Source organism: Agelaius phoeniceus, chromosome W, assembly GCF_051311805.1.
Source record: "Agelaius phoeniceus isolate bAgePho1 chromosome W, bAgePho1.hap1, whole genome shotgun sequence".
NCBI lineage: Eukaryota > Metazoa > Chordata > Aves > Passeriformes > Icteridae > Agelaius > Agelaius phoeniceus.
The window spans coordinates 9,608,539-9,627,903 of NC_135301.1; the positions used below are offsets into that span (position 1 = coordinate 9,608,539).

Below are 19,365 nucleotides of genomic sequence, written 5' to 3' on the forward strand. Positions count from 1 at the left end.
ACATATTCTCACTCCTCTCTCCTGGCTGCTGCTGTGACCCATTTTTTTTACTCTTTTTAATATGTTACCACAGAGATATTACTAATGTCTCTGGTTTAGGCTTTGGCCAGCAGCAGGTCCATCTTGGAGCCAGCTGAAAGTGTCCCTTTCTGACATGGGAACAGCTTATGGTATCTTCTCATAGAAGACATCTGTGCACCCCCCACCTCTACCAAAAGCTTGCCATGTAAAGCCAATACAGGTCTCCTTCAGGTACCTGGAATAAGTTTCATGTTTACAGGCTCCAGTTTTGATGAGGGACTTGAACAGCAGAGCTGTCCCTATCTGCTAGAGGGACAACAAAGCAGAGCAAAAGCAACCCAAGAAGACAGTTGAACAGTGCAACTGGTCACCCAGAGAGCTTTGTGTAGCTTCCATCCTTAGATGTTTTCAAGACCTGACAGGGTAAAGCCCTGAACAAACAAGTCTGAATTCAGCATTGACCATGCTTTGAGCAGGAGGTTGGACTAGAGACCTCCTGAGGTACCTTCCAACCTGAATTATTATTTGATTCTATATTATGTAATAATTATTTAGTTTCTGATTTAACAAACAGAACTGACCATTTCACCTAAGACCCCTTCAAAAAACTTATGATCAGCAGTGAAAATTCTTTTTGGCATTCCTACAGGTACATCAGTAATTGTAACAACTGTTTCCTATCTTCTGAAAACTTTCATAATGAATTTTCTGCCATAAATTGTTTGCCTTCAGTGCTTTTGCTTTTAAAGAGCAAAACTCCACAGGACACAGCAATTATTGCACTAGTTCAGTTTCCTCAAGTAAGCTTGAAGTACCCTGAACCATTGCCAACATGTTTTTCTTTTAGTTCTGAAGAACAAAATGCAATGTGCAATGTTCAATGACAGTATCAATAAGGAATATATACGAATGTATTAAACAAACAAGGTAGGATTGCTCATACTGGTATGAAAATTTGGTGGTGGAGAATGAATGCTGCTAGAGTAATAAAGAAGAAAAAAACAAACAGAAAAGGGAAATATTACTATCTATAAGTGATTTTGTTTTTATTACATCTAAGAAGAAACAGTGGAAATAAACAGTGAATTTTGTTTATGAGGCAAAAGAGCACTTTTGGTAGAGTAAGAATTAATTGCTCATGGAAGTCACCTAATATGAGAAATGTCCTTTTTCAGTTTGAGTAATTGATGAATCCTGTAAATAAAAACTTCTAGTAAAGTTAGCCAATTTGCTTTAAAAAGAAAGAAATATTTTATATTTTAAAGCATTATTTTCTTCAAATTTATAGTGATAACTGGTTTGGGTAACTGTCCCCAAATGTGAAAGCTCATATGAAATTTAATTTGGACTTATAAAACTTCTGAATTAGCTCTATGGAATGGGCTTTTTCTTTTTTCTTTCTTGAGGTTTCCAGGCAAAGAGCAAACACTCTGTTTCACTGTCAATCATTTAACCCACATGTTTCTACATTAACATTTTTGTATGCACTTGCTAATTAACAAAGCATTCACGCATGTTTATTTATTACCTGCAGAACAAAAAAAAAAAAGCTCATTCAGATAGCTTGCAAAGTGTTACTAAAGACACATTAAATGATACAGCAAAAAAAGTTAAAAGGAAAACATGTATTTTTGTATAAGCCTTCAAAAGCTTGTGTTTCTCATCTGAAATATTTCTTCTACATAAATAACAAGATTTTGCATTCTTTCTGGTATTTGTAATTGCTGAAATTGACAGATACAACATGAAAAATATCTTGAACATAACTTCTCTGTCTGGAAGAGGAACTCCCAAACAAGTTTGGTGCTATCCATCCTGTCACTTGTGAAGAGATAATAAGGCCATTCTCAGGGGAAAGGATCTATTGCCATTGTGGCTCTGGTCTTTTGCTAGAATCATAAGATAATAAATTTTACTCCTGACTGAAGTATAAAATGTTTGAACTCTTTAAACAAAGAAATGGGGCTTTTTCCCACACAGTAGTTTTTAATTTATTTTGTGGACACTGAAATGTTTTCACAACAATTTCAACTAATCAAATTTTACTTAGAGCTTGCTTTTCAAAAGGTTTTCTTCACTATTAATTTATTTTATGGTAATATTTATTAGGAAGTTATGTGAAAGAGTAGGTTTCCCCAAATACTTGTCCTAGGGTGACGTTATGATGCTTGTATCCCCATTCGTGTGTTCTGTTTATGCTGGATATTATGTTCTGTGCCTTCAAGACTGGCTCTGAAGAGCGAATGTTTTGTTTTGGTTTTGTTATCAGCCTGCTCCCCCATGGCTGGCAGGACACAGAGATGGGGCAGTACATAGTGCGGCTTTTGCTTTTTGCTTGGCTTTTTGCTTTGCTCTTGCTCTTCTTTTTTGCTTTGCTCCTGCTTTGCTCTTGCTTTTTGCTTCTGCTTATTAGTTAGTTTAGCTAAGCAGTCCAATTTTTTCCCTGGACTGTTTTTCCTTTCCCTTTTTTGGAATTATTCGAACCTGCTCCGGACTGGGACCTGGGAAACACCGAGAATTTGCACCTTGTGGCCTGCAGCAGCTATTCCCAGCGCCAGAGGGACTGATAACAGAGCGACCAGTCCCAAGAGAGACTTTCTGAATTTGTCAGTGAAAGAGTGTTGTCATCTGGTATTGTTAATTTTGTGTGCTGGGGGGTGCTTTGCCTGTTAAATAAACAGGTTCTTTCCACTTCTCTCTGAGGAATCCTTCCTGAACTGGTTGGGAGGAGGGACCATGTGGGTTTGCTTTCTGGAGGGGCCCCCTTTGGAGGTTTTCTCCCAAATTTGCCCTAAACCAGGACATACTGAAAATCAGGAAAAGAAAAAAAGATGAAACTCAAAAATAGAATTATCAGTTTGCATCCTTGTCCTCAGTAATGGTGTTAATGTGTCACAGATTACCACTTTCAGCCATTAGAGCAACTATCCCTATAAAGTCAGAGGCCTCAATCCAGACCAAACTTCTGAGGGAAGATGCAGCTCAGAGTACAGCAAGTGCTTGGGGTCTCTTGCTGAGGCTGAGGCAGAGGGACACAGTTACCTTGCCTGCAGAAGGTGTGCAGTGGAACAGGACCTGTGTTGCCAAGAAAGTGCAGGAAGAGGTCAGCAGACTGTGCAGTATCAGAGAAGGTGAGAAAGAGATCTAGTGGATCTTTATCAAGACCCTGCAGCCTGAAGTCTCAGCTGTATTGAAGGAGAATCAGGTGGTCTGTGCTAATTGGATTAGGAAATAGCAAAGGCTGGAAGCCTATGACTTCTGGAAACAGAAAGAAGGCTCCTGCTTCACTTGCATATCTCCAACAAAGAACAGATGCAGTACCCTCACAGCAGATGAGGGTCTGGCAACTCTGTCCAAGAGCTAGTTAAGCCTGAGCCATGCAGCAGCATCAGAAGGAAGTGATAGCTGATAATGGGAGACTCCATGCTTAGGGGATTGGGGCCCACATCTGCCAACCTGACCTGCTGTGTTGGAAGATTTACTGCTTGCTGGGGGTTGGATCTGGGATGCTGCGGTGATGTTGACAAGGTTTGTGCAACCCTCGGATTATTACTCCTTACAAATCTTTATGTGGGCACCAATACTGCCAGAGGAGATCTGGAGCATATAAGTGTGACTACATGCATCTAGGGGCAATGGTCAAGGGTATGGGGGCCCAGGTAGTTTCCTCATTGGTCTTTCCAGTGAGAAGCAAGAGCTGGAGGGGGAATGGAAGTATCCTGTGGGTCAACAGTTGCTTGCCCAGCTGGCAATGACAATCGGCATTTGTATTTTATGACTATGGGGACCCTTCTTTAAAGATTGAAGACTGTTAGAGATGGGATCCACCTGACCAAGTGGGGCAAAACCATCTTTACCAACAGGCTGGCCAACCTGGTGAGGAGAACTTTAAACTAGAAATAACGGGGAATGGAGATGATGACCCACAGTCAAGTGAAGGAGTACTGGAATGAGTTGGTAAGCAGAGTGTTATGGAAAAGAGAGAGCTTGTAATTGGCAAAACAGAGATGAAAAGGAGACTGCTGGACCAAATTCTTACAAACAAGGAAACTTTTCTTACAATTCTTACAAACTGTTGGTGATATGAAGGTTGGGGGGAGTCTGAGCTGCATTAACCATGAGATGGTGGAGTTGAGTATACTGAGAGGATGGAAAAAGGCAAATGGCAGGATAACAATTCCAAATTTCAGGAGAGCAGACTTTGGCCTGTGCAGAGACCTGCTTGGGAGAATCCCATGGAAGACGGTCCTGGAGAGCACTCTGGATCTAGGAGACCTGTTTGATATTCAAAGATCACCTCCTCCAAGCTCAAGAATAGTCCATCACAATGAGCAGGAAATCAAGCAAACGTGACAGGTCTGCATGGATGAACAAGGAGCTCATGACTAAACTCAAACATGAAAAGGAAGCACACAGGAGCTGCAAAAAGGGGCAAGTGACCCAGGAGGAATGCAGAGACACTGGCCAAGTATGCGGAAATGGGGTTAGGAAAACCAAACTGGAGTTGAAACTGAGGAGCAACATTAAGGGTTTCTACAGGTACATCAGCAGAAAAAATGAAGACCAGAGAAAACGTGGGCCTGGTGCTGAATGGGAGCGGGGAACCTAATGACAAAGGCTGAGGTACAGGATGCCTTCTACACTTGAGTCTTTACTGGTAAAGACTACCTTCAGAAATCTGAAGCCTCTGAGACCAGAGGAAAAGTCTGCAGCAAAGAAAACTTCTCTTCAATAGAGGACGACCCAGTTAGGAAAACATTTTAAAAATTGGAGAGGCATAAGTCCATGGCCCTGATCAGTGCACCCATGAGTGCTGAGGGAGCTGGCTGATTTCACTGTGAGGCCACTCTCAATTATCTTTGAATGGTCATGGTGATCAGGGAAAGTTCATGAGGACTAGAAGAAGGCAAATAACCATGTCCCTAAGCACCACATCTATATGTCTTTTAAATATCTTTTAAAACTGACCAGAACTGTGGGTCCCTAAGCCCTCAAAGCAGATTCCGAGGGTACTCTGCTACATATCTCCCTTAATAGCTTAGTTTGCTTTCTTAAAGTCCAGTGTAACAACTCTGCTGATGTTTTTTTCTCACTACACTGAAAATTTTAAACTCAAACATTCCATGATTATAGAATCATTAAGATAATTGAGTCCAACTGTTGATCACTGTGGGCAAGACAGCCACCAACCATCACATCTCCCAAGAGTCCTTCTCTAGTCACAAACAAGTCTAGGAGGGCATCTTTCCTAGTTGGCTCACAGAGTACTTGTGACAAGAAGTTACCTCCCACAAACTTCAAGACTTCCCAAGGCCTGCTCATCACAGCAGAATGATATTGCCAGTTGATGTCCGGGAAGTTGGAATCTCTCATAAGGATGTGGGCTACTGATCCAGAGATTTCTCCTAATTGCTTACAGAAGAACTCATCACTGCTTACATCCTGGCTGGGAGATCAATAATAAACACTCACTATAATATCTCCTTTGTTTTCCATCCCCTTAAGCCTCACTCAGAGGCTCTCCACCACATCACTGCCAACTGTAAGGGCTGTACAATCAAACCTCTTCCTTACATATAGTGCCACATGTCCATCTCACCTGCCCTGCCTATCCCTCCTAAACAGCCTGTAGCCCTTCATCCCAGCATTCCAGTTGTGGGACTCATTCCACCTAGCAAATATAGCACTACCTGCTATATCAGTTAGACATACACAAGTCTATGGGACTTGATGGGATCCACCCAAGGTGGAATGTTTTGGAGCAGATCACCCCTACAAAGAGGGGTCTGGACAGGCTAAATTGATGGACTGAGGTGAATTGTATGAGGTTCAGCAAGGCCAAGTGCCAGGTCCTGCACCTGGGTCACAACAACCCCATTCAGCACTACAGGCTTGGGGAAAGCAGGTGGAAAGCTGCCCAGTGGAAAATTACCTGGAGGTGTTGGCCAATAGCCAGCTGAACATGAGCCATCAGTGTGCCCAGATGGCCAAGAAGGCCATGTATCGGAAATAGTGTGGCCAGCAGGACCAGGGAAGTAATTGTCCCTCTCTACTGGGCACTGGTGAGGCCACACCTCGAGTACCGTGTCCAGTTCTGGACCCCTCACTACAGGAAGGACATTGAGGTTCTGGAGCAAGTCCATAGAAGGACAAGGAAGCAGGTGAAGGATCTAGAGAGTAAGTCATATGAGGTGTGGCTGAGGGAGCTGGGGTTGTTTAGCCTGGAGAAAATGAGGCTCAGGGGTGATACTATCACTCTCTACAACTACCTGAAAGGAGGTTGTGGTGAGGTGGAGCTTGGCCTCTTCTCCCAGTCAACTAGCGACAGGATGAGAGGACACAGTCTCAAGCTGCACCAGGGGAGGTTTAGGCTGGACATCAGGAGGAATTTCTTCACAGAAAGAGTTGGTAAACATTGGAATGGACTGCCCAGGGAGGTGATGGAGTCACTATCCCTGGAGGTTTTAAAAAAAATGGTTGTGACACTTAGTGCTATGGTGTAGTTGACAAGGTGGTGATTAGTTAAATGGTGGACTCAATCTTAGAGGTCTTTTCCAACCTAAATGATTCTGTGATTCTGTAATAATATTTATAACACACAGATGTTTTGGTATTTCCCAAGTAGAGCTTACCCTAAGTCAAGGACTTTTCAGTATCTCATGCTCTGCTAGTGAGGTGCACTAAAAGCTGGGAGGGAACATGACTGGAACAGGAGACCTGAACTGGCCAAATGGATATTCCACTCCATAGAAGGTCATGCCCAGAATATAAACTGGGAGGAGTTAGCTGGAAGTGATCAATTGCTGCTCAGGGACAGGCTGGGCATCGGTCAGCAGGTGGAGAGCAATTGTATTGTGCATCACTTGTATTTCCTGGGTTTTATTTTTTTCTCTCTCTCCTTTTCATTACAATTATTATTATTGTTATTATCATCATTAAAAATATTAGTATTATTATATTTTAATTTGTTTCAATTTTTAAACTGTTCTTAACTCACAAGTTTTACTTTTTTCTGATTTCCCATGCAGCTAGTGGGGGAGGGAGCATCTGTATGGTACTTATTTGCAAGCTGGGGTTAAACCACAACACCATCTAAGTGGCCAGAATATTTTGGGGGACTGTATCAAAGGCCTTACATAAATCCAGGTAGATTACATCTGTAAGCTCTCCCCTTTTCCACTGATGCAGTCACTCCATTGTACAAGGCCACTAGATTAGTCAGACACGATTTGTCCTTGTTGAAGCCATGTTAGCTGTGTCTAATGTCCCCCCTGTCATCGATGTAGCTTCCAGGAGGATCTGCTCTGTTAAGGAAACTACCCAGTCTGACCATACACGAGACTCCTTAGAGGCACCAGCTCAGGCTGTTTCTGTGCTGCTGTGCAGTGAATAAATTGCTTTATGGAACAAGACATCTGAGATTGCTATGGGAAACCTGGGGTCGAACTGGTAAGGAAACCTGGTCCGACTGCATGTGAGTGGGGTGTGCAGGGGCTCCCTTCAGCTCACTGGAGCCACCACTGCGAAGAGGCTTTAGTCCCAGCAGTTAAAGTCTCTGACATTTGGAGTGTGACTGCCAGAGACTCTCCTGAATGGTAAGACTGGGAAGTTTCCTTTACATGCTCCATGATCTTACAGGTAACAGGTGAGGCCAACTGGTCTGGTGGTTCCCAAAACCTTGTTTTTACACTATTTAAAAATGGGTGCAATGTTTCCCTTTTTCCAGTCACTGGTGATGCAGTCTGACTGCCATGACTTCTTAAATGTAATGGAGAACGGCTTGTGAACTACATCAGTTCCTTCAGGACCCTGGCATGCATCTTGTTGGGTCATGGAATCATAGAACTATTTAAGTTGCAACAGACCTCTAAGATCATTGAGTCCAACCATTAACCTAACACTGCCAAGTCCACCACTGAACTATGTTCCTAAGTGCCACAGCTACGTCTTTTAAATACCTCCAGGGATGGTGACTCTAATGCTTGACAACACTTTCAGTGAAGAAATTTTTCCTAATATCTACTCTAAACCTCTCCTGGTGCATCATGAGGCCATTTCCTCTTGTTCCATTTCACTTGTTACTAGGGAGTAGAGACCCCCACCTTGCTGCAAGCTCCTTTCAGGTAGTTGTAAAGAGACATAAGGTCTCCCCTGAGCCTCTTTTTCCCCACACTCCAGCTCCCTCAGCCGCTCCTCATAAGACTTGTGCTCCAGACCCTTCACCAGCTTCATTGCCTGTTTTTGGACACACTCCAGCACCTCAATATCTTCCTTGAAGTGAGGGGCCCAGAAGTGAACACAATATGAGGTGCAGCCTCACCAGTGCCAAATACAGGGGAACAATCACTTCCCTGGTCCTACTGGCCCCACTATTTCTGACACAAGCTAGGATGTCTTTGGCCTTCTTGGTCACCTGAGCACACTGCTGGCTCATATACTCCCCACATAAACTCATGACATGTTTGTAGTCCTCCTGAGTTTCCTGTCCCTCCTTCCAAAGGTCATAAACTCTTCTTTATTTTTCCCTGAGTTCCAGCCAAAGTCCTCTGTTCAGCCAGGCCAGTCATCTTCCCCGCAGGTTCATCTTTGAACACGTGGGGACAGTCTGCTCCTGCACCTTTAGAATTTCATTCTTGAAGAATGTCCAGTCTTCCTGGACTTCTTAGCCCTTCAGCACTGCCTCCCAAAGGACTCACTCAACCAGTTTCCTAAACAGGCCAGTCTGCTCTCAGCAAGTCCAAGGTAGCAGTTCTGTTGTCACCCCTCTTTACTTGTCTGAGAATCAAAAACTGTCATTACATGATCGCTTTGCCTAAGACATCATCCAGCAGTCCATTACTGTTCACATACAACAGGTCCAGCAGGGCACCTTCCTGAGTTGGCTCACCATCTGTGTAAGGAAGTTCTCTTGCACACACTCCAGGAACCTCCTAGACTGTTTCCTCTCTGCTGTGTGGTATTTTCAACAGACATCTGATAAGTTGGTCTCCCACGAGAACAAGGGCTAGTGATTATTAAGACTTCTCCCAGCTGTTTATAGAATATTTCATCTGCCTCTTCACCCTTGTTGAGTGGTCTATAACAGACTCACACAATATCTGTCTTGTTGGCCTTGCCCCTGATTCTTGAGTAAACACTCAACCCTATAGACACCATCGTTAAGCTCCAGACAGTTGAGTCAGTCCCTAACATACAGGGCTACCCTACCATCTCTCCCTCCTCGCCTTTCCCTTCTGAAGAGTTTATAGCCATCCATTGCAGCACTCCAGTCATGTGAGTCATCCCACCATGTTTCTGTGACGGCAATTATGTCATAGTTTTCCTGCTGCACAATGGCTTCCAGCTTCTCCTGTCATCCCATGGACTGGTGTATGCTCAGGTTCCTCAGGTGGTCACAAACCTGATCTTCTCTCATAATGGGAAGGACTTCTTCCTCCCAGTCCCTACCTTGAATTTCAGGGTCTTGAAAGATGTGGGAGGAGAGATTGCTGGTGTCAGGGCAGTCCCCCAAGAGGATCAGAGCCTGTGAGTGTGATGCTTCCTGTAGCTGAAGTAAGAACACTTCATCAACAGGCTCCCCTTGATTGGGCAGCCTGTAGCAAACACCAACCATGAGGTTTCCTTTGTTGGCTTTTCCCTTATTTTTACCCAAAAGATTTCAACCCATTCAGCACTTGTTTTCAAAGACAGCTCTCTCCAGTCAATTTTTTTTTTACACAGAGGGCAACCCCTCCACCCCTTCTTCCTTGCCAATGCTTTCTGAACAGTCTATAGCCATTGATTGCAGCGTTTCAGTTGTGTGATTTGTCCCATTGTTTCAGTGATGGTATTAAATCATAGCTTTCCAGGTGCACAGAGGCTTCCATCTTTTCCTGTCTGTTATCCATCCTGCATGCATTGCTATAGAGGCACTTCAGTAGACCTATCAGCCTTGTCACCATTTTAGAGGAACACAATTCCTTTGTGGCATTTTAAAGGTGTCTCCCTGTTGGTTCCTAATATTTCTTTTATAATTTCTTTTAATATTATATATATATATATAATTATAATTGCATTTCAAGATTTAACACAACATACAAAACATGCAATAAATGTTTTTAAAAAGAATTTATCCTTCCTGGAAAACAATTTAAAAATCATTTACTACCAAAAGCAGCCATTAAAAAGTACCATGGATGCTATAAAAGAATGCTCTATTCCTGATAATGGTCAGTTTGCCATAATATCAGAATGAATCAATGAGTCCTTCATACTGGAAATCGAAAATAAACTACAATAGACTGGAACAATAAACAAGTCTTAAGATGTTTGATAGTGTTATGTTGGTTAAATAGGTATCAAAACTGATAGGGTTTTAGAAGCCGCTAATAATACATTAATGTTTAATTATCCAAAAATAAAATAAAAAAGTATATACATTTTACTTTTTTTAATAACTAGAACTTATATATAAAAAACTTAAACTAAAGCCTACTGAAGTCAACAGAAAGACTGTCTTGACATTATTGGACTCAGGCTTAGGGCCATAGTGCATTCACAGCTGTCAGTTAGACTAGAACTAGTATATTAAAAAAGCAATTTTTATCTTTGATAAAAACTTAGAATTAGCAGTAAAAAAGGCATAATTCATAATAAAATATATTCTTAAAAATTCTATAGGCTTTCCTAAATACAATGAAACATCCACTCCGCTTTTCTTTAAATACAATGCTTACATCAACTCCAGTATGCCTTTCTAGTCAACAAAGTTAAGGAAAGATCACACACATACACACACAATGTTTAGATCCTTTGAAATCATTCCCAAAAGTTTCACGAGGCACAAAAATCTCACCACATAAAACAAAACAAAAGACAGTCTTATGAAATGTTATCTGTGTTTAACTTACTAGGAATAGGTCTAAGGACATCAGGAATGAGAATCTCCACCAAAGCCTGGTACATCACATGGTCACAGTTACCCATCCATTTCAGAATAGACTCATTTTTGCACAGAGTAATAAGTTTTCCTTTTGGAAGTCGACTTTCTATTTCACTCAGATTGCTGTTGTGAATAAATGTAACAAATGGAAATGCATTTACATACAGATAAGTGCAATCCATTTTGAAATAGATTATTTAATGAAAACTTTATAGATGTTTCTGTTACATCCAATTGAAACTCTAACTTCATCATATGAAACTGGGGGGGAAAATGGCCTCCAAAGTTCTGCTCCAGACCATAAATAATGCAGAGATATGATAAAAATGGTCCTTGCAATTTAAACAGATCAGACAACATATTGTGAAAAGATACTTTGAATCTAGTAATCCAAATGAAAAAAAATAGATGTATACAATCATTTCAAGGCTGCAGTTTGACATATACCAACACCCTATATATCAAATAGCAGACAACACAAATTTAACCTGAAAAACTATTGTTATCAGAAAAGGTTCTTAGCCTATAGGTAAAACTAAGTCTTCTGTTGATTTGACTCCTGCTGTTATATCATGATGTTGAACAGTAAGCAAAGATACATTTACTGACCTCAGTTCAATAATAGCCGCATCGTCAGCTGGAGCAGAGGGAGAATAGCGCCAGAAAGTTTGCCACAATTTTTCTATCAGGCTAAACTGAAGATTCACAATAACATCCACTATTGCCTAAAGAAATATAAAATCAGTGCAGATAGTCTTCTAAGTGATTCTCCCCACAATTCTTTCAAGGGGTATAGCTGCCCCTGGTCATTTTGCAGAAAAAAAAATTAAAATGTATGCTTATAAATAAACATAGAATATCCTTTTTAATAACTTTGTAGCAAAAATTTTTCCAGCTGTCTGGACTGGTGTAACCAGAAACTAAGATCAGGCCAAGTGACTAAGATCAGCCCTCCAGAAAAGAGCCTAAGCATATATATATCAGGTGAATTCACTTAAACTGAACTTTTAACACTAGTGAAAACACAAAGGAAACCTATTTCATTAATTTTGTTAGTTCATTACATGCTTTAAAACACCTTCAACAATAATTTCAAAACACGCTATTCAATATAAAATGCGGCCTTAAGTTCTTAAGCAACCTGCTTCTTTAAAACTTGAAGAAAAAAATTAGTTTGTTTTTAACATAAACATTACAAATAATAATTTGATTCCATCTCATATTAAAAAAGCTCAATTCTGAATATATATTATCTGAAGTTTGTTTTATCTAAAATTCTCAAAATCTACACATGATTACATTCCAGTATGGGTATTCTATTACATGGGGGTTTTTTTCCTGTTAAGAGAGAAATTTCAGGGGTCTTTTTGTAAATGTCCTTTCTGAATAAGCAAAATATTTGAGAATCACATAAGATACAAGTAGGCTGGCTGTAATCTGTTTTGTGTCAGTCACCTTGTTGTACTGATTCTCACTAGAAGACATGAATTTTCAAAAAATGATTTCTGTGAAAAGACACTTTTCTTACCTCACAGTGTTCTCGATAAAGACTTTGCAGTGATTTTATGTCCTCAAGGGTAGTACCATCTGGCAGAGAAGATATTTCAACTTCTCCAAACTCTGGAAGTACTCGAGATGCATCTGTTTCCATGACAACATAACAGAAGAAAGATATTGCAAATTATGCCAATTACAGTTTGATCAGAAAACATGTAAGGATGATGTAAAGAAATAAAGTCTAGAAGGTCATAATGCCCAAAGAGGAATGTCTTTCATACTTAACATGTTTTAAAGTTGCAATAAAATTGTGAGCAAACCAGCTAGCTATTTTTAAAACAAAAGATGTTAAATTATTCTTAAGAGGTAGCAGATAAAAATGATTACACATACATATTGTATCTGTATGTGAAAAAATATAAGACTAATTTTCAGAATATTAATGTCAGTATATAAGAGATCAATATAATGTACTAGTTTTATTTTGATCAACCAAAGAGCTTTTGCATTGACATGCATGTTAGGGTTTAGTAGACTCAGCAGCATATACTTACTTGAAATTTAAAAGCCTTTCTACTGTAGCCAACATGTGCTTTTACTATTTCTCATAAGTGTTTCCAACAGATATACTGGTACGGGGGGGAAATGCACTGTCAACTAGGGGGACAGTGGAAAGGAAATTAAAAAAACCTGCTAACTATAGCCAAGGGTTCCCAATGATTTTGGTAACAGCAAGGTTGTGCCAAAAGATGAGATGCTTCAAAATCCCCAATATATGAATTCAAAACAAAGTGTACAATTACTGCAATAACACATTTAATAAGCATTTTTACATTAGCAAATGTAAAAGCCAGGATGCCATTGGCTTTCTTGGCCACCCGGACACACTGCCATCTAAAGTCCAGCCGGCTGTTGACCAGCACCCCCAGATCCTTTTCTGACGCTTTCCAGCCACTCTTCCCCCATCCTGTAGCATTGCATGGGGTTGTTGTGACCCAAATACAGGACCCAACACTTCACCTTGTTGAACCTCATGCCAATTACCTGGCTGGGGATGCCATGCTACGACAGTTCCATCGTGTCTCTGTGATGGCAACTATGTCATAGTTTTCTTGCTGCACCATGGCTTCCAGTTCCTCCTGTTTGTTGCCCATGCTGAATGCATTGATGTAATACACTTAAGTTGTGCTATTGATCCACTATCTTTTCAGGGGGAGAAGCTCTAATTTCTGCCTGACCATTCTCAGCTGCTTCTGTGGTTTCTAGCACATCAATAACCCGTGCATCCTTGCTACTGCATGGATCTCCATCTCCTACCTCTATCAAGACTACAGACTGAAGGACCTCATTAGCACACCATCTGTCATTGGTGTGCCACCCCCAGGCTTATCTCCAGTGTTCCTGATTTTATTCCCTTGAAATCTAGTTTAAAGCTCTCTCAATGAGCCCTGCTAGCTAATAAGGATCCTTTTTACCCCTTTGAGACAGGTGTACCCCAGCTGTTGCCAGCAGGCTCAGTGTCATGTAAAACAACCCATGATCAAAAAAACCTGAATTCTGCTGGTGACACCAGGCTCAGCACCAGGTATTCATCTGCATGATTTTCCTGTTTCAACCTCCATCATTCCCTGCAACTGACAGAACAGAGGAGAAAACTGTTTGCTCCAGATCCTTCAACCAGTCATCCCAAAGCCCTGGGGCTCCTCTCTATTGTCCTCAGACTTTTTTTTGGACTTCATTGTTGACCACCTGAAAAACCAGTAATGGATAATAATCAGAGGGCTGTTCCAGGCTACAGAGTTTCTTGGCAATGTCTCTTACCCAGGCCTCAGGGAGGCACCAGACTTCCCTATGGGTTGGGTCCAGTCAGCATATCAGGCCTTTGTTCCTCTCAAAAAGGAGTCACCAATGACAATTGCTCTTTTTTTCTTGACTGAGGCAGTTGTGATGCAGGGGGTAAACTTACTCACTCTAGGCAACTCCTCCAACCTGGACAGACCTTTGTCCATATTGTAGGGTGCCCATGTTGTATTTGTGTTCAAGAGGCATCTGGATATGGCACTTGGGGATATGGTTTAAGGGTGATTATGGGAGTGCTGGGTTAATGGTTGGACTAGATGATCTTGGAAGTCTCTTCCAACGTTGATGATTCTGTGCCTGGTCTTCAAGTTCTAGAGCCTCATACTTATTGTATTGCAGCTGGGAAGGTGAGGTAGGCCAGGAGGGGATTTGCCTGCTGCCTTGAGTAGACACCTGTTTCCATTCCCTCTCATCTCTTAGGTCCCCTCCTTCTGCCTGGTAGTGAGAGTGTAAGGGATCATTTTCTTCTTGTGGTGTGGCCAGCTGGTGCATTTGCCTTAGGAATGGTAGAGATTGGCTCAACCATTCAGAGTCCCTGATACTTCTTTTCTACCTCCTCTCTTAGATCTGCCCCTGGGCTGAGCAGATAATCCACTTCACCACACCTCACACAGCTGTTGTCTCTACTGCCATCCAGTACCAGTGCCAGGCTCTGGCATTCCCTGTAGCCCAAGACCTAGATGGCTGCGTGTTTTCATGGCATCACTGTCTGTGTCACCACATCCTTTCTGGCAAGTCCAGAGGACATAGCTCCCCTCCAAGTGGATACTATAGCTGAGCTCCTTCTGAGAAGGTAATGACCAGCGAGTTCTCCTCTTGAGCTGGTGGGTGACTGCATTCTACCTTCCTGAACTGCCACACCCTGCCCTGTTTACCTACTTTGTGCCCTAGGAGCTGCTTTTGTAGGGGTGTGTCAGAGACTGGAAAGATCAATGTCTGGAGACAGTTTGGGATGCTTGGAATGTGTGTAGTAGGGGGCAGTCCAGCCTTGCTCTGGTGAGGTGGTGCCCTGCCCCCAATACCCCCCAGCCCTGCAGTCTCTGTCAATAATAGAACACTGGAGGCATCCCCCCAGTGTTGCCTAACCCAGCCCCTGAGTGGCTTAGCAACTGGAAGTCCCACCTGGGAGGAAGGCCCATGAAGGGCCAAGGGTTTAAAAAGGCTGAGCACAAGGCAAGCATGTCATTCTTTAACCCTACCTTCATCTTGGAGTTTTCTATCTGTTGCATTGTTGGAACCCAGGAGTTGGTAGCTATGACTCTTTTGCTATATCTTTCCCGTCTTTCTCCCTTTCTTCTTCTTCTAACTTTCTTCTCATGGAACGTAACATCAAATGGGTTTAAAGGTTGCGAAGTTGAATGGGCTAAGATGATGCCGTGATAAGTGTTTTATGTTGTACTAAATCTTTTGCCAAAGTTCCTTGATTTTCTATTTTTTGCCAGTAAACCTTTGTAGGATTTTTACCTCTTGAGAATATCTGGTTGGTATTTCTCCCTTGCATGTACCCAAAGCAAAGGAACCTCAGTTTAGCCCCATACATTGTCTGGGGTGTTACAGGGTGGGGAGTGGACCTCATCACTCCTGACCTCACCCACACTGAGTCAGAGCTGCCTCTGGGTCAGAGCTTCAGCGCTTCCTGCTGGGAGGGGAAGGTGGGGTGCTGAGGCACCTCTCAGTGCTAATTTTGAGGTCTTGCCACTTCAGGAACTCTCTCCACAGTCCCTCGGCATGATCCTTGACTCCAGAGCACATCTGCCAGAGCAGTTTGCCTCAGAGTCTTCACCACACTTGCATTGCAATATATTTTAAATCTACTGTGCAAATAGATTTTGTACATTTTTTTTTTATATCTGCATAATGAATATTAAATACTGCAGAAGTCTTGCAATACAGAACATATAGCTCCTATGAGTATCTTTTTGTTCTATTATCAGTGAGACGACAGTATAACATCTTTTCATACCTAAAAACTGTTGATGATGTTGACTTTGGGCAATTATAGTTTGTTCAGCAGATGTGCCTGTCTGTTGACCACTTCCTGTGAAACTATCTGGAACTCCATCCACTTTCTGCAGAGGCTTGTACCTACAAAATGATCAAATACAAAATCATTCTTTAGGATCACTTTTTTGTAAGTGCCTGATTTCTGAGTCTTAATATACAGTTTTGCTAGTTCACACAAAAGAAAAAAGTAACATCAGAATAATTGTAGCAAGGAAATGTAGAACATTGGCAACACATAAAATTCATAAAGCACATATCACAGCACAACTACCAATTTCTTGTGGAATTTGGTTAAAAACTATACCACTAACATCTAAAGCGCATTTACACTAAACAGAAACACAATATTTCCTTTTCCAAAGGACTTGTCTTCCCAGGAATCAAGTAGCTCAAAAATAAAGGTTTAATCACCTAAAGAAGGGTGATTCATTTGTATGAAGACAAAGTAATTTAAATAATTTTAACATGTAACAAACCTCTCATAAGCTCAGAAGGTCTGAGAAGGCTACTTAAACTAAGTAGCTGAAGCAAGGGAGGTTCAGACTTGATATTAGGAAGCATTTCTTTACTGAGAGGGTAGTCAAACACTGGAACAGGTTTCCTACAGAGGCGGTCAATGCCTCAAGCCTGTCACTGTTCAAGAGGCATTTGAACAATGCCTTTAATAATATGCTTTAACTTTTGTTCAGCCCTGAAGTAGTCAGGCAGTTGGACTAGATGATTGTTGGAAGTCCCTTGCAACTGAAATATTCTATTCTATTCTATTCTATTCTATTCTATTCTATTCTATTCTATTCCATTCCATTCCATTCCATTCCATTCTATTCTCTTCATCATTTAAGTCGCAAAAACTTTTATAAAGGATAAAAAGGACAAATATACAAATAGGAGTTCTGTTTAGGGTGGTCAGATGTTAAAACCATCACACAGACAGGCTGAAGATTCTGCCTGCCATCTTCAACACAATTGAAAATTAATTCTGCCATAGCTCTTATGATAAGAACTTGGAACCTTTGTCCTTCTGAAGTAGCTTTGTAGCCAGAAGAAAACTAGACAAACCTCAATGCAGAAAGCAATGCATGTGAACTGTTGCTCAAGTCTGAAATTGCAGATTGTAAAGCTTTGTTTTAACTTTAGAAACATCAACAAATTCCACTCTGAAAATGCTCCTCTTAAAAGTAGTTGAGTCAGATGTGAGCATGTTCCCATTTTGATCTTATTCATTAGATAATAGAAATGTCCTATGTGGCTATTTAGATTTTAGTTTATGAGAAAGTTCCCTTAAGAAGCAAGCATCCAAGGTTCTGGTCATTCTAGACATATATTTAACTATACAATAACATAGAACATGTGATATACAAGTGTGTTGATTTGGCATGGCCTGGTTTTTTGCTGCGGCCGCTGCCATCCCCAGTGTGGCTCGTGGCCAGCCTTGCCTGCCTGGCTGCCCCTAGCCAACTGCGCTGTGGGCAAAAAGGGCAGGAGTGATGACGATAGCTTCCCCTTCCTGGTGCCCCACATGAAGAAAGGTGTTAAATAGTGTCAGTGCTGCAGCAGCTGCCACTGCCTGCACAATGGCAGCAGGGCCGCCTGGCCAGCAGCAGAAGCATGACGAGCGATTCCCTGACGCGGAACCTACATGAGATCAACTTCTCAGCACTGTGGGATCTTGCAAGAATCTTTGAATTGGTGGAACTTGTTGACAATGGTAGCTACAAGCAGAAGATTTTCTTCTAGTCAGAGAAGAGGAGGAATTCAGGATATGTGAGGGAAAACAACATGGCAGCACCAAGGTCAGTGGAAAAGAAAGAGGGGGAGGAGGTGCTTCAAGCGCTGGAGCCAAGATTCCTCTGCAAGCCGTGGTGAGGACTATGGTAAAACAAATTGTCCCCTTTTAATGCATGAAGTCCACAGGGGATGCAGAGGTCCACTCGCAGCCTGTGGGAAAAGTGCTCATGCCAGAATGGGTGGATGTTAGAGAAAGCTGTGGTCTAGTGGGAGACCTGAATAGAGAGAGAGGGCCCCTGTTTCCAGAGATAGAGAGAGAGAGAGCCCTTGCTTTCAAACTTGAGCAGCCTAGCCTTAAAAGACCACACCCCGTGGACAAATGACCCATGCCACAACAGTTTGGGGATGACGGTTTTGCCCGTGGGAGGGACCCCATGGCATAGCAGAAAAAAGACTCCTCTCCCTGAGTGAATGGAAAAAGATCTTGAAAGATGATCTGACCAAAACCCCTCATGCCCTGTCTTCCTGTGCTGTCGGTGGGAAAGATGGAGGGGCTGCGGGGAAAAAAGGTGTTTTAAAGGCTTATTTTACTTCCCATTTTCCTCCTCTGACTCTGTTAATAATAAATTTACTTTATACCTTTAAATTTGAACCTGTTTTGCTGTTAAAGTCTTTTTTTCTCCCAGTCCTTAACTCGTGAACTGTTAGTTAATTTTTTCCCCTCTCCTCTACCCAACTGTAGCAGGAGAGAGTAAGCAAACAACTTCCATGAGTGCCTGGCATTTGGACAGCGTCGAACCACAACAACAAGAAGTATACTTTTCCAAAAGACACCTCTTGGCCTTAACATAGAGTATGATAACTTTAGGAATGAGAATACTTGAAAACAAAAACTTTTGTCATCATCTAAATCTCTATGAATTTTATATGAAGTTTAGTTATTGTAAAGGCCCAGGATAAAATCCCAGGCCTGCAGAAATAAATTTTACAACTGTAATCAACTTTAGGAAGATTAAAGTTTAATCTCTAGTATCACAGTGATGCTGAATTGATTTTTGCCTTTTTTTCTTTTATATATTCTCTATATTCTTTACACATATATTTGTAGCTCTGTAGCCTATTATTGTATTTGTAGTTAGCTCCAGTACTTTTCCCTACCTTTTCCCTACCTGATCAACAGTGACATTGAACTCTTATGGATAAACTTGTCATCACTTGATAGATCTCTTTGCAATCAAAAAACCTAATTTTTAAAGAATTATACTCATTATACTCTAAAAATGTCTGGCAGAAGATCAATTTCTATTTTTAAATCAAAATCAGTATGTTCACAT

The 19,365-nt window shown here is 41.5% G+C and overlaps 1 protein-coding gene across 1 annotated transcript in view; it reads right to left on the reverse strand.

Moving 5' to 3' along the window:
- Window positions 1–19,365, reverse strand: part of LOC129133623 (transcription factor RFX3-like) — a 151,083-nt gene that overhangs the window by 45,077 nt on the left and 86,641 nt on the right. The window contains exons 7-10 of the mRNA XM_054653262.1: window positions 16,263–16,384; window positions 12,471–12,583; window positions 11,552–11,667; window positions 10,911–11,065 (exon numbers count right to left, since the gene is read on the reverse strand). Of these exons, the coding sequence (XP_054509237.1) occupies window positions 10,911–11,065; window positions 11,552–11,667; window positions 12,471–12,583; window positions 16,263–16,384 (506 nt within the window). The remainder of the gene's footprint in view (window positions 1–10,910; window positions 11,066–11,551; window positions 11,668–12,470; window positions 12,584–16,262; window positions 16,385–19,365) is intronic.